The sequence below is a fragment of the Bolinopsis microptera genome, chromosome 12 (genome assembly GCF_026151205.1).
Source record: "Bolinopsis microptera isolate Bmic1 chromosome 12, MBARI_Bmic_1.0, whole genome shotgun sequence".
NCBI classification, from domain to species: Eukaryota; Metazoa; Ctenophora; class Tentaculata; order Lobata; family Bolinopsidae; genus Bolinopsis; species Bolinopsis microptera.
Window position 1 is genome coordinate 14,110,640 of NC_087083.1, and position 13,424 is coordinate 14,124,063.

The following is a 13,424-nucleotide window of genomic DNA, read 5'->3' on the forward strand; positions in this document are numbered from 1 at the left end:
AAAATCGCTAAAATCACTGAAAATTGCTATTTTCACCATTTGTCATCTTTGGAGTCCCGTTGTAATCCAAGTTCTTTTTGAAATCTTTTGAAACTTTGCATGCTTATCAATCAATTTATAAAACACCAATATGCAAAACTTTACGGTGATTCAATATTGAATGCGCACGCAACGTCCGCTCAAAGTTTGCACGTGCGAAAGGTGAGAATTCTGCTCATTCGTGAATTCGAACAAATTCTGCTTTCCCACGACAGTTAAATGGCATTATATATGAATTTAATGTTAACTTGAATGAGTATATAGTGGCATATTCAGTCAGATATGCTTACCTAAACACAAGTCTAAATAGATCTGGAATTCGCCGTTTCCGTTCATACTGTATAAACTACAATTTAGGTTCTTTACGCAGTATTCTAACTTTGACTTAACTCGTAAAATTATTACTTGTTTCCATTTTTTTCTAAATTAAATCTGAAGCTTTAAAAAACACATAAACTTGATGAAACACGTAAATTAAATGAAAAACTTAAATTTGAAAGGTTCTGATCACTTTAAAGTTTGTGCGCCCTTTTCCATCTCCTCTTCTTGCACCTACCCCATCTCACCTTCTTGCACCTCTGTCATAGAGAAAAGTACCAGTATCTGAACAGCAGAGAGCACCAAAGCAGTGCTTATAACAGACGACGTGGGAGCAAAAGCGACCATTGCCGACCCGGTCATCCCTCCTATCATACCTAATGAGGAGGCGGTGCTACTCCCTAGAGCAAAGTCTTTTGTTCCAAAGTAGTTCACGTCGTAGAGTACGTAACATATGTTCAAGGCAGTGATCCCGTACACAAACTTAGCTACGAAGTTGGTTAAAATCGCTATAACGAGGCTTTCTTGTGAGAGCATAAGTGCAAAATTTCCTATGTATATCAAGGCAATTACACCCTGTAGTTTACGAAATCCTATCTTTCCTTTAATACAGTAGGTGAGCAGTGTAGAGGGTATGGCTGCGAAGTTAACGAGTCCCAGTAACAAGAGTTCCGGCCCTCGAGTCATGGTCACAGAGCAATCACTACTAGATCCTGCTTCCTTGATATTGAACATTTTGATCAGGGCTGGAACGAGGAGGGTGGTAAGCCAGCCATTGAAAGTTATACAAGCAAAGAGCAACCCTAGTTTGGTGGTTCGGCCAACAAAGTTAGGGACGGTCACTGTTTCTTTCTCATCACTGTATTCTATCTGTGGGCCTACTCTCTCTGTGAAACAGCAGTGAAGCATGAAGATTGGTGGAATGAGTATGGGTAATGACGCACAAAGAAAGAACATTCTCCATCCAATCAGGTCGAGAAGGAGGAACCCCAACACCGACGACCACATTTCCCCCGCATAGTACACTATGGACTGTACCATTAATATCTTAGCTAGAATCTGTTGACTGGAAACCATCTCAGCGACCCAAACATAAAGCAGGGTGTGTCTCAGTCCAAGACAAAAGCCAAGGAGTATTCGGGAAAGAAGGAGAGTGTTAAAGTCTGCAACTATAGCACAGACTATTGTACTCATTGCACTCAGGTAGAGCGAGATTATAATCAACTTCCGTCTTCCAAACCTGAGATAAAACTTTATAACCTACACATTTTGAATTTCTGTACCTATTAGCAGATAAACAGTTACAATCATAATCATCGGGCTATTAGTATTATAGTATAGCCTAGTATAGTATAGCCTAGTATAGTATAGCCTAGTATAGCCTATTTATAGTATTATAGTATAGTATAGCCTAGTATAACCTAGTATAGTATAGCCTAGTATAGCCTATTTATAGTATTATAGTATAGCCTAGTATAGTATAGCCTAGTATAGCCTATTTATAGTATTATAGTATTAGCCTATAAACAGCAATTTGCGACGCTTACCTTATTGACAGTGGTCCGGCAATGAAAGTTGAAATTACTAATGCGATATATAAACTACATTTCAGTAATCCTTCCTTCCAGGGAGACAGTTCAATGTCACACGAAACTTGTTGTGTCAGCATTCCTGAGGAGACGACGGATGTTTATCAGGCTTCTACTGTCTACACTTATTCACTAGTTGCCTCAATTATAAGTTAAAACTTTAAACGTTGTACAAACCAGGTAGGTCAATTTCTGTTCCATCTGCAAAATCGCACAGGGCACAAAACATCAACAAGAGCTTATCGATTCTCGTCCAAGATCTAAGATGTCCTCCTGTATCGTTCAATATATCATCTTCACCAAGTATGACTTCATAATCATTGTTCATCTTGTTTAAGGACGTATATGTTACCGAGTGAAATATAGCAAATATCAAATGAAACACAATGATATACTGTCTGTTCAATCCACACTACTTTTGAATGAAATTAATATGTTTTGTGGCCAGCTGATGAAGTAAAAGTTTAAAGTAAAGATTTGTAAAACTATTTTTTTGCTATAAAGTCCGTCTATAACAGTAACTAAAATTACAGACAAATTATCTAACTAACTTAATGCCTCTGATAACAAATTTAATCACTCCTTAATGGTATAGAAAACCGAGTTTCTGGGGTTTAGTGTATGCTAGTCAAGCTCTAGTCACGTAACACGAACGGCAGGGCGTATACCGTATGATAGAAATGAAACGAGTAAATGAAAGGGAGAAACTATAAAATAGAAAAGTAATACAAAGTGAACGTCAACAGATAAAAACTCCTTAGTTCGCTCCAAACGATTGAAGTGAATATAAATCACTTGACGTGTCTAATCACAGAGGATATAGTGCTCAGTCAAACTGGCTATCGACAATCGGATCCCTTAAAATGATTAAGGGGCAACTAGAGGTTATACTCTCAAAAGCTGTCACGCCATAATGCGTGACGGCACAACGCATCTGCTTGCACCACGTGACTCACAGTTTCGCCAATGAGCACTCCACTAGCAGTCACCCTGTGGCCGCGAGGACCAACCACAGGCCTGGCTGTAAGTCAGGTGCAAAAGTGAGCGGACGGCTCATTTCTGACAGTTGGTCTGCCAGTCAACCAATCTTACACTCAAAATGTGTAACTCCCGAATACGAACATATAAAAGCATTGGTTATCTATATACCCGGAAACACATACTAAATTCTACGTCCTTTAAACGTTATACTAAAACTAAGATATCCTAAAAGATATCTCAAAATACCATTATATTACAACAACGGTGTAAAATTGATTTGAAAAGTTATTACTTTGTCAAAAATCAATTTTTAAACGGTTAACTTGATGACGTCATGAAGTGGTGATGATGACGTTAAATTATTTTTTCATATAACGTAAACTAAAGTCTATAACGTAAACTAACGTAAACGATTATTTTCATAACTTGTGGTCCAAGACGGCTGTATCTTTAAATCTTTTGAATCTACGGATGCACTTGAATGCAACCTATAATTGACTGCCAAAGCGTCTATCTATCTATGTATCAGTATATATTATCTTATATTATATACTTCACGACAATCTGTTGTAAAACAGGGGTTCCAAAAAACCCACTTCCTGCGAAGTGGGCCCGATACTCCTGAAACTTGATTTTTTGCAGTCGATTTGGTCAACGTCTAGACGCCCTGCAAAATGTCAGATCTCTGACTCAATTTCAACATGGTTTTTAAGGCACCTGAATATGGCGATTTTGTGTTTTTTAACGAATTTTGTATAACAGTGTTGGCGCGTATTTTGCGCAAATTACTTAAATTTAACCTCCACATAACTATTTCTTATTCCTGTCATCTTTGACATCGAATTAGAATGTTTATGTTTTTCAACTAAAAATAAACCTGCTGATAACCTACGATAGTGTTAATATACATGTAATGTATATATAATGTATATAATGTATATAATGTATATAATGTATATAATGTATATAATGTATATAATGTATATAATATATATAATGTATATAATGTATATAATGTATATAATGTATATAATGTATATAATGTATATAATGTATATAATGTATATAATGTATATAATGTATATAATGTATATAATGTATATAATGTATATAATGTATATAATGTATATAATGTATATAATGTATATAATGTATATAATGTATATAATGTATATAATGTATATAATGTATATAATGTATATAATGTATATAATGTATATAATGTATATAATGTATATAATGTATATAATGTATATAATGTATATAATGTATATAATGTATATAATGTATATAATGTATATAATGTATATAATGTATATAATGTATATAATGTATATAATGTATATAATGTATATAATGTATATAATGTATATAATGTATATAATGTATATAATGTATATAATGTATATAATGTATACAATGTATATAATGTATATAATGTATACAATGTATATAATGTATAATATAATGTATATAATGTATATAATCTATATAATGTATATAATGTATATAATGTATATAATGTATATAATGTATATAATGCATATAATGTATACAATGTATATAATGTATATAATGTATATAATGTATATAATGTATATAATGTATATAATGTATATAATGTATATAATGTATAATATAATGTATATAATGTATATAATGTATATAATGTATATAATGTATATAATGTATGTAATGTATATAATGTATATAATGTATATAATGTATATAATGTATATAATGTATATAATGTATATAATGTATATAATGTATATAATGTATATACATGTGTCCCAGGTGGTGATGACATGGCTATCAGTGATACTCTACTTTGTGATATCTGTTGTTACTTTTCACATAGGTTTCCAACATGTCACCTTTATGGACCGGTCAGTCTTTACTCTTCGAATTTTCGTAAATTATCAATATAATAACTGTTAAATTTGGATCAATAATCAATACTATTAGTATTAAGGGCTGCAGTAAAAAGAGCATAACAATACGTCATAAAATTAGCCTAAAACTTCACTTCACTGTTTATTGGTTAATAATTACCATAATTACCATAATTACCATAATTACCATAATCACCATAATTACCATAATTACCATAATTACCATAATTACCATAATTACCATAATTACCATAATTACCATAATTACCATAATTACCATAATTACCATAATTACCATAATTACCATAATTACCATAATTACCATAATTACCATAATTACCATAATTACCATAATTACCATAATTACCATAATCACCATAATCACCATAATTACCATAATTACATTAATTACCATAATTACCATAATTACCAACACCATACTTTTCAGCTGTTTTTTTGACTCTGGCTCACACGGAAAGATATTCATCATTGCTTGTGACACTGTCTTCTTCCTTCTCCCCCTCACAGTGAGATATCTCTTTAAAATATTGTAATTACTTTGCACAATACCACCATACTGTAATACTGTGTTGTATTCGTAACATTACCGTAGCTGTAAATAAAATCCGGATTGGAATATTATTTATGAGTCGCATAGTTGAAATTTTTTCTTGGGTAAATTCCTATTGATTCCGTTCAATGCGACAAAGAAAAGGCTCTTATCAGGAAAGAAATTGTTCAACGTTTCAATGTGACAACATCGTAACCATCATAAAAATACTAGTCACATAACAGATATACCACGTGGTCACTACACGTGGTCACTACACGTGGTCACTACACGTGGTCACTACACGTGGTCACTACACGTGGTCACTACACGTGGTTTGTGACGTCACATAACAGATATACCACGTGGTCACTACACGTGGTTTGTGACGTCACATAACAGATATACCACGTGGTCACTACACGTGGTTTGTGACGTCACATAACAGATATACCACGTGGTCACTACACGTGGTTTGTGACGTCACATAACAGATATACCACGTGGTCACTACACGTGGTTTGTGACGTCACATAACAGATATACCACGTGGTCACTACACGTGGTTTGTGACGTCACATAACAGATATACCACGTGGTCACTACACGTGGTTTGTGACGTCACATAACAGATATACCACGTGGTCACTACACGTGGTTTGTGACGTCACATAACAGATATACCACGTGGTCACTACACGTTGTTTGTGACGTCACATAACAGATATACCACGTGGTCCCCAAGATACGACTATTTTCACCTCTAATCCTGCCTACCTGCCTAGCTAGGTCACCACCTTTAATAACTTTATCTTACACTTGAAGCTACAACCTCAGGGAACATGTAATACCGTGAGTGTGGTTTGTGACGTCATTACACGTGGTTTGTGACGTCATTACACGTGGTTTGTGATGTCATTACACGTGGTTTGTGTCGTCACTACACGTGGTTTGTGACGTCATTACACGTGGTTTGTGACGTCATTACACGTGGTTTGTGATGTCATTACACGTGGTTTGTGTCGTCACTACACGTGGTTTGTGACGTCATTACACGTGGTTTGTGACGTCATGACACGTGGTTTGTGATGTCACTACACGTGGTTTGTGATGTCACTACACGTGGTTTGTGACGTCATTACACGTGGTTTGTGATGTCATTACACGTGGTTTGTGACGTCATTACACGTGGTTTGTGACGTCATTACACGTGGTTTGTGATGTCATTACACGTGGTTTGTGACGTCATTACACGTGGTTTGTGACGTCATTACACGTGGTTTGTGATGTCACTACACGTGGTATGTGATGTCACTTCACTATCAATTACTCTGCAGGGGATACTATACATGTACTACCGCATAGTAAGAGTGGTGAGAAGAGAGCGGGTGGCAAATAAAAACAGAGCAGCCATTGATAGAATCAGGGAGGCGGTATTCAAGAACATTTCTTTTCTTCTCTTCTTTTTCACGCTCTCTTGGTTCCCCAACTACGCCATTGAGGTCAAAGTTTTATTTTCCCCTGGTAAGCTTATATTAATTGATCATTTAGATTTTATGATTCACTTTTAAGACATGAAAATTTCAAAGTGGGAATATCGTCGACTTTCATATGAATAGAATGCTGAATGAAATGTTTGCTGAATGATATGTTTGCCGAATGACATGTTTGCTGAATGACATGTTTAATGTTTATCAACGAAACAAGGTCCAGCAAGAAACTTTACTGTGGAAGACATTGTGGTCATCATGTTCTATTCCAACCTAGTCCTTGATCCGTTAGTTTACGGTGTAGGGTCCCGAGACTTCCGAGGTAAAATAGGTAAACCTAATTTACATATTGAAATGGTTTACATACTGATTTATTGAAATGGTTTACATACTGATTTATTGAAATGGTTACATATTGATTTATTGAAATGGTTTACATATTGAAATGGTTCACGCATTAACAGTAACAAAATATGGTTTATTCGAGCTTTTCATTCAGAATTAAAACAAGTCCTTCACAATTAATATGGAGCCATATTTTTTCTTTTAAAAAATCATTTGCGTTGTTTCCTCAACGTTTAATGTATATCATCAATGACCATTTTCTTGCACTCTAATCCTTGATGATATAAATTCTTTCTTAGCCCTCTTAATAATCTGCCTCCCTGTTTCAGGTCGTGTGTTCCATAAGCTGGGACTCAGGCTGAAGTTATGGAGGTGTAGTGAAGAAGTACCAGGCAGGAAAACGAGAAAAGTGGGTATACAAGTTGGGAAAACTCCATTGTTTTTTCATGACAATAAATCGTGGAGATTTTCGTTTCCGACTATATTGTAATCTTTAAAAGCTTAAAGATATGATTTTTCTAATTCCAAGTTGGTGATCACACCAGCAGGATAATAAAGTATAGCAAGAATTGTGCCGCAGTTACTATGGTTACTATGGTTACTATGGTTACTATGGTTACTATGGTTACTATGGTTACTATGGTTACTATGGTTACTATGGTTACCATGGTTACTATGGTTACTATGGTTACTATGGTTACTATGGTTACTATGGTTTCTATGGTTACTATGGTTACTATGGTTACTATGGTTACTATTGTTACTATGGTTACTATGGTTACTATGGTTACTATGGTTTCTATGGTTACTATGGTTACTATGGTTACTATGGTTACTATTGTTACTATGGTTACTATGGTTACTATGGTTACTATGGTTACTATGGTTACTATGGTTTCTATGGTTACTATGGTTACTATGGTTACTATGGTTACTATGGTTACTATGGTTACTATGGTTACTATGGTTACTATGGTTACTATGGTTACTATGGTTACTATGGTTACTATGGTTACTATGGTTACTATGGTTACTATATACACCAGGCACCATCATAACTCATTACAATGTAGTTGTAGGGAGTTATTATTATAAGTGGAAAGTATTAATGTATACTTGCGTCCTAAAGTATTCATTCACTACTAAAATTCAAAATGTTGATGCTTACTCGATACTCGTACGATATAAAATTTTTTATGTTGCAATCATACTTGCGAAACACAAAACCAGATGTCGTGTTCGTGCATACAGGTTTTCAAGATCTATTCTGGCTCAAACTTTCTGCTGACGATCTTTTCGGTAAATATAAACAGATGGTCTACAACATCCTCGAATCGACAACGGCTAAACTCTGCCTATCAGCGATCATCCCAATCCCTGGCTACCCTCATCTGACCGAGGAGATTGAATCCTTTAATGGCTTGCTGTCAACTTTTGTGAGCAACCTCAGATCAGGACAAAAATACCGAAACCGTGTCTTTACATCGTGTAATCGTAATCTCGGTGGATTCATAAACAAAGGGACAGGAAAAAATGGCGTAGAACTGTTCCTCTCAGAAAGAGGCCAACGGAAAACCTGGCTGATGTTTCGTGATTCTCTTTATAGAACTGTAGACATGGAGACCAGTCACGGGAATTACGAGGACGAAACTGGATACAAACCGAAAAGGAAGCGCAATGATTAATTCTATACCTGATAGGACTACGAGCCACCAACAAGACCTTATGAGGATCTTGTCGTGGAACATTCATGACGCAATGTCCTTCAAAGAGGGCCCCAAGGCCGATGATGAGGACTTCGTCAAACTTCTCATTGGGTGTAACATATTCTGCCTGCAGGAAACGAAGGCTGAGTTCCACCTTCCAAACTTCAAATGCTACAATAGCCTTAGAACCGGCTCGCGCTCCGGTGGGCTATGTGTGGGGGTCCATCGATCCCTGTCAGGAGACTTCAAGCCTGTAAAAAGCTCCCATCCAGATATTCAAGCGGTGACTTTTTGCCCCGCCACTGATGATACTCTTAAGTTCACAATAATCAACGTATACGACTCCCCAGAGCAGTCATCCTACAAAAAGAGACTGAAAAACAGCAATGGTGGACCAACCCAGTCAACACTCGAATCCATTATTGACTTTGTTGCTGAAAACACAGATCTCGGCGAGAAACTGGTTCTAGGAGACTTCAATGCAAGAACAGGGGACCTCAACTTTAACTTTGATGATGAACCTCCAGCTGACATCGAGGCTTTCTCAACAATCGCAAGCTTTCCAGAAAAGTCAACAAGATCAAGCAAAGACTCTGTGGTAAACCCAAGGGGAAAACTTTTTCTGGACTTCATATCCAGTCTGAACCTTAGCATTCTTAATGGTGATACACTAGGAGATATCTTTGGGGAACCCACCTCAATTAATTACAATGGACACAGCGTTGTAGACTACGTAACAGCATCCCCCATGCTAAGGGAATCGGTGCAAAGTCTTAAGGTCTTAGATCTTACGAAATTCTCAGACCACCGCCCATGCTTATGCACACTGAAACTGAGTCATAATTATATAATTGATCCGGACGAAATTCTATCCTCACTCCAGCCAGCCCCAATGAAACACAAATGGGACGAGAATGCTTCAGAGAATAAACAGCAGTTCCTAGATGTCCAAAAAGAACCCCAGTTTGCAAGCAGAATCGCGGAACTGGTTGAAGCTGTTTGCGTTAAAAAGGAGGATGTCATTAAGCTCAATGAAAACATCGTCGGCATTTATCGTGATATGGCTGATCAGGCCCTACCAAGACCTAGAAAACATAAACAAAAACCCCTCAATAGGAAAACTCGGGGATACAAAAGGGCAAAACCGAAGTCTCCATGGTTTGATATTACCTGCATCATCGAAAAACGTGAACTAAATCGATTAGCTAAAACATACGGTAAAAGTCCTCTTGATAAAGAACTGAGAGACAGCTACTACAACAAACGCCGCGAATATCGAAAGCTCGTGAGACAGAAGAAGGCCAAGTTCGTGGAATCTCTTTGTCGTGATGTTGACGAGGGGCGCGACATAAACTGGAGTCGCTTTAAGAAACTTAAAAGCTTCTCCTCAAATGGCACAAAGCTGGACGTTTTCGATATGATGAACTTCTGTAAATTCTTCAAAGAGCTGTACTCAAAACCTTCCCCCCCGAATGAAGAAACTGCTGACTTCACGGAACGCAGAAAGACTGAACTTCGTGTTCATGAACTCGTGGAAGTTCTGGACAAAGATATCGAAATAGAGGAACTTCGGACCGCCATCAAAGGCCTTAAGAAAGGGAAAGCCATCGCCGAAGATAAAATCCTGAATGAGTTCCTCATTTCGTCAGATGAACCAATGCTGTCAGCTGTTCTTAACCTGTTCAACCACTGTTTGAAACTCGGGGAGTATCCATGGACGACCTCTCTAGTTACCCCCTTGCACAAAAAGGGGAGTGTATACGATCCGAACAACTACCGGGCGATAGCCGTGGCGAGCAATGTTGGGAAGCTGTTTTCAACTATCTTATTACAGCGCCTACTCACATTCCGGTCACTGAACTGTCCAGACACCATAAACCAGCTAGGGTTCTGTAAAAAAGCACAGACGAGTGACCACATACTAACACTCTCAACTTGCATCCAAAAGTATGTAACGCAACGGAAAAAGAGGCTATATGGATGCTTCGTCGACTACGCGAAGGCGTTCGACTCTGTGTGCCGAGATGCCATGCTCTATAAACTCTGGGAGCTAGGAGTAAGAGGTCGATACTTTCAATGTATCGAGCAGATGTATTCACATTCCTCAGCAAAAATCAAACTGTTGAACAGATTGTCAGAGACAATCGACATTCACTGTGGGACTGAGCAAGGTCACCCGATGTCTCCTGAGCTGTTCAAGTGTTTCATCCACCAACTCTCCCTAGATCTGGATAACGCTGAGGAAGTCAACGTCCCTGAACTGAATAATGTTAATATCACTCATCTCCTCTGGGCTGATGATCTTATACTTCTTGCCCTTGATCATACTGGACTACAGAAACTTCTAAACGTTTTACACAGTTACTGTATCGAATGGGGACTAACCGTTAACATCGGAAAAACGGCAGTGATGGTGTTCAACCGTTCCGGGAGGCTCCTTAAAGAGAGCCTGACATTCCAACTCGGCGAAACCAACATCACATCAGTTCGAGAATATTGCTACCTCGGGATAACCTTTACCCTCAACGGTTCTTCAGCAGTAGCACAGAACAAACTGAAGCAAAAAGGTCTCAGAAGCTACTTCGCGCTAAAAAGCAGTATTGACTTAAGACACTTCAGGCGAACAATCGTATTCAAGCTATTCGACGCGCTTGTGGTACCGATTGTGACATACGGATGTCAGGTGTGGCTCCCAGAGACTCTCTTTGTCAGAAACTATCAAGATAATATCAACACCAAATCTCTCCTGAAGGAGACTGCAAGAGATCCTCTCGAAAAGCTTCATCTCTCATTCCTCAAGTGGACCTTAGGAGTGGGCAGAAAAACCTCAAATGCGAGTGTATGGGGTGATACAGGCCGCTGCCCCCTAGTGATAAAGGCATCAAAGCAAGTATTTGGGTATTTCAACCGACTTGAGCAAATGGACAGAGCTGGTTGCACAAGTCTAGCCAGACAGGCGTTCATAGAACAACGCACACTCAATCTGCCATGGTACAAAGGTATAGAAGATCTCCGACAAAGCCTTCAGTCAGTATCATCTCGCAGGTTGACCTACCCCAACCAATTCAAAACAGCACTACGTAGTACTTTTATTAACAGTTGGAACGAGGAGCGGCAAAACAACCGGAAGCTCAGTTTCTACAACACTATCAAAAGTGAATTTACAGCTGAAGCGTACCTGAACCTGCAGCTCAGTGAAGAAGAGGTGAAGCGGCTGGCGCAGTTCAGAATGAGTGCTCATAAGTTCAACATCGAGACCGGTAGATACGCCATCAACCGTGAAAATCCGCTCAGTCGCATTTGTAAGCACTGTTCTTCATCAGACCTTGAAGTTGTCGGTATACTGGCCGAACTACCAATGTTTGAGCCGATCATTGAAGATGAGAAACACGTTCTCACGGATTGTTCGCTTTACGACGACCTGAGGCGAAACATAGGTCAGCAGGCGAGAACCATGATCACCTCTGGAGCGGAGACCTTTGCCGACCTCTTCAAGGATATCCTATTGATCAGAGAAACTGCCAGATTCTTGAGTAAAGTGAACAAGCGGAGGTTCCCCCCGAGTGACAGAAAAGAAAAGGAAGGACTAACAACATGACTCACGGACTCAACATGCGTGGATCCGACAGTGTGTTATTTTTCGTGTGCGTTTCACACTTTTGATTTAGTGTGGAATTTATGTGTGGATCTTAGGCATGGACACAAAGGACTGGTTGTTCGCGTCATGAACATTCCTTTTTAGAATAGCTCGGTTTTTAAACTCTTTAGACTATAACCGTCAACCGTGCATTTTTCAGGACAGGTTTCGGTTTTTTCGTTTTTGACTTTCATTTTATCTTTATTTTTTAAAATTTAGATCCGACACAATGTTTATTGTAATGATCATTTTATTTTGAAATCCTTTGAAATCCTTTGAATACTTGCAGATTTGCTTCCTGAATTTAAATGCTAAGTAAGATCCGTTTTCAACCATATATTCGCTTTTTACCATTCTGCACTGCAGAATCTGCAGTGCCGAACTGAAATAATCAGCCATAAGTTTATCAGCTAATATTATAATGGAATTTGTTTTGATACATCTGAACTTGAACACCGGATAATTCATCAGGCTTGTTTCACTAAAATAACACGTGCATTGACGATTCCGTTCAAATACCTGATACTCTATATTCCTGAATTCGAGTGAAATATAAGTCCGACTACTTATTCCTTAAAACCTTTTTGCCTTTGGCAATGGTTGGGAAAATTAATTGAAATTTGAAGGTACAAATTTGAGCTGCCATTAATCATACAAATTGTGAACCATGATACCCATAATATTCGTTCTCATTAATATTACTTCAGATTAGAGCACAGGTGCAAAGTGGGAGCATGCAGGCCACCATCTCTCTCGACATTTCCAAAACTACAGTATAAATACTGTACACTACGATGCAGTTCCCTGAGTAATATTGTATACTACGATGCAGTTCCCTGAGTAATATTGTATACTACGATGCAGTTCCCTGAGT

General features: G+C 37.9%; 3 protein-coding genes across 5 annotated transcripts in view; 2 read left to right on the forward strand and 1 right to left on the reverse strand.

Annotated features, from left to right (window-relative positions):
- Window positions 1–13,424, forward strand: part of LOC134824379 (uncharacterized) — an 87,247-nt gene that overhangs the window by 54,681 nt on the left and 19,142 nt on the right. The window lies entirely within an intron of this gene.
- Window positions 1–13,424, forward strand: part of LOC134824377 (uncharacterized) — an 84,390-nt gene that overhangs the window by 44,932 nt on the left and 26,034 nt on the right. The gene's annotated exons all lie outside the window — the stretch shown is intronic.
- LOC134824586 (D-xylose transporter-like) lies at window positions 338–2,270 on the reverse strand. Its single transcript, XM_063836492.1, has 3 exons — window positions 2,124–2,270; window positions 1,905–2,028; window positions 338–1,597 (listed from the first exon to the last, which is right to left on the reverse strand). The coding sequence occupies exons 1-3, from the start codon at window positions 2,173–2,175 to the stop codon at window positions 592–594; spliced, it is 1,182 nt and encodes a 393-aa protein (XP_063692562.1). The 5' UTR covers window positions 2,176–2,270; the 3' UTR covers window positions 338–591.

What these genes read in the sequence shown, in the direction of transcription:
- LOC134824586 (XM_063836492.1), bottom strand. Translation starts at nt 2,175, where the DNA reads ATGTTTTGTGCCCTGTGCGATTTTGCAGATGGAACAGAAATTGACCTA. An exon ending in AACAGAAATTGACCTACCTG is followed by an intron (nt 2,029 to 2,123) that starts GTTTGTACAACG and finishes TCGTCTCCTCAG; the next exon opens with GAATGCTGACACAACAAGTT. An exon ending in GCCGGACCACTGTCAATAAG is followed by an intron (nt 1,598 to 1,904) that starts GTAAGCGTCGCA and finishes GTTTTATCTCAG; the next exon opens with GTTTGGAAGACGGAAGTTGA.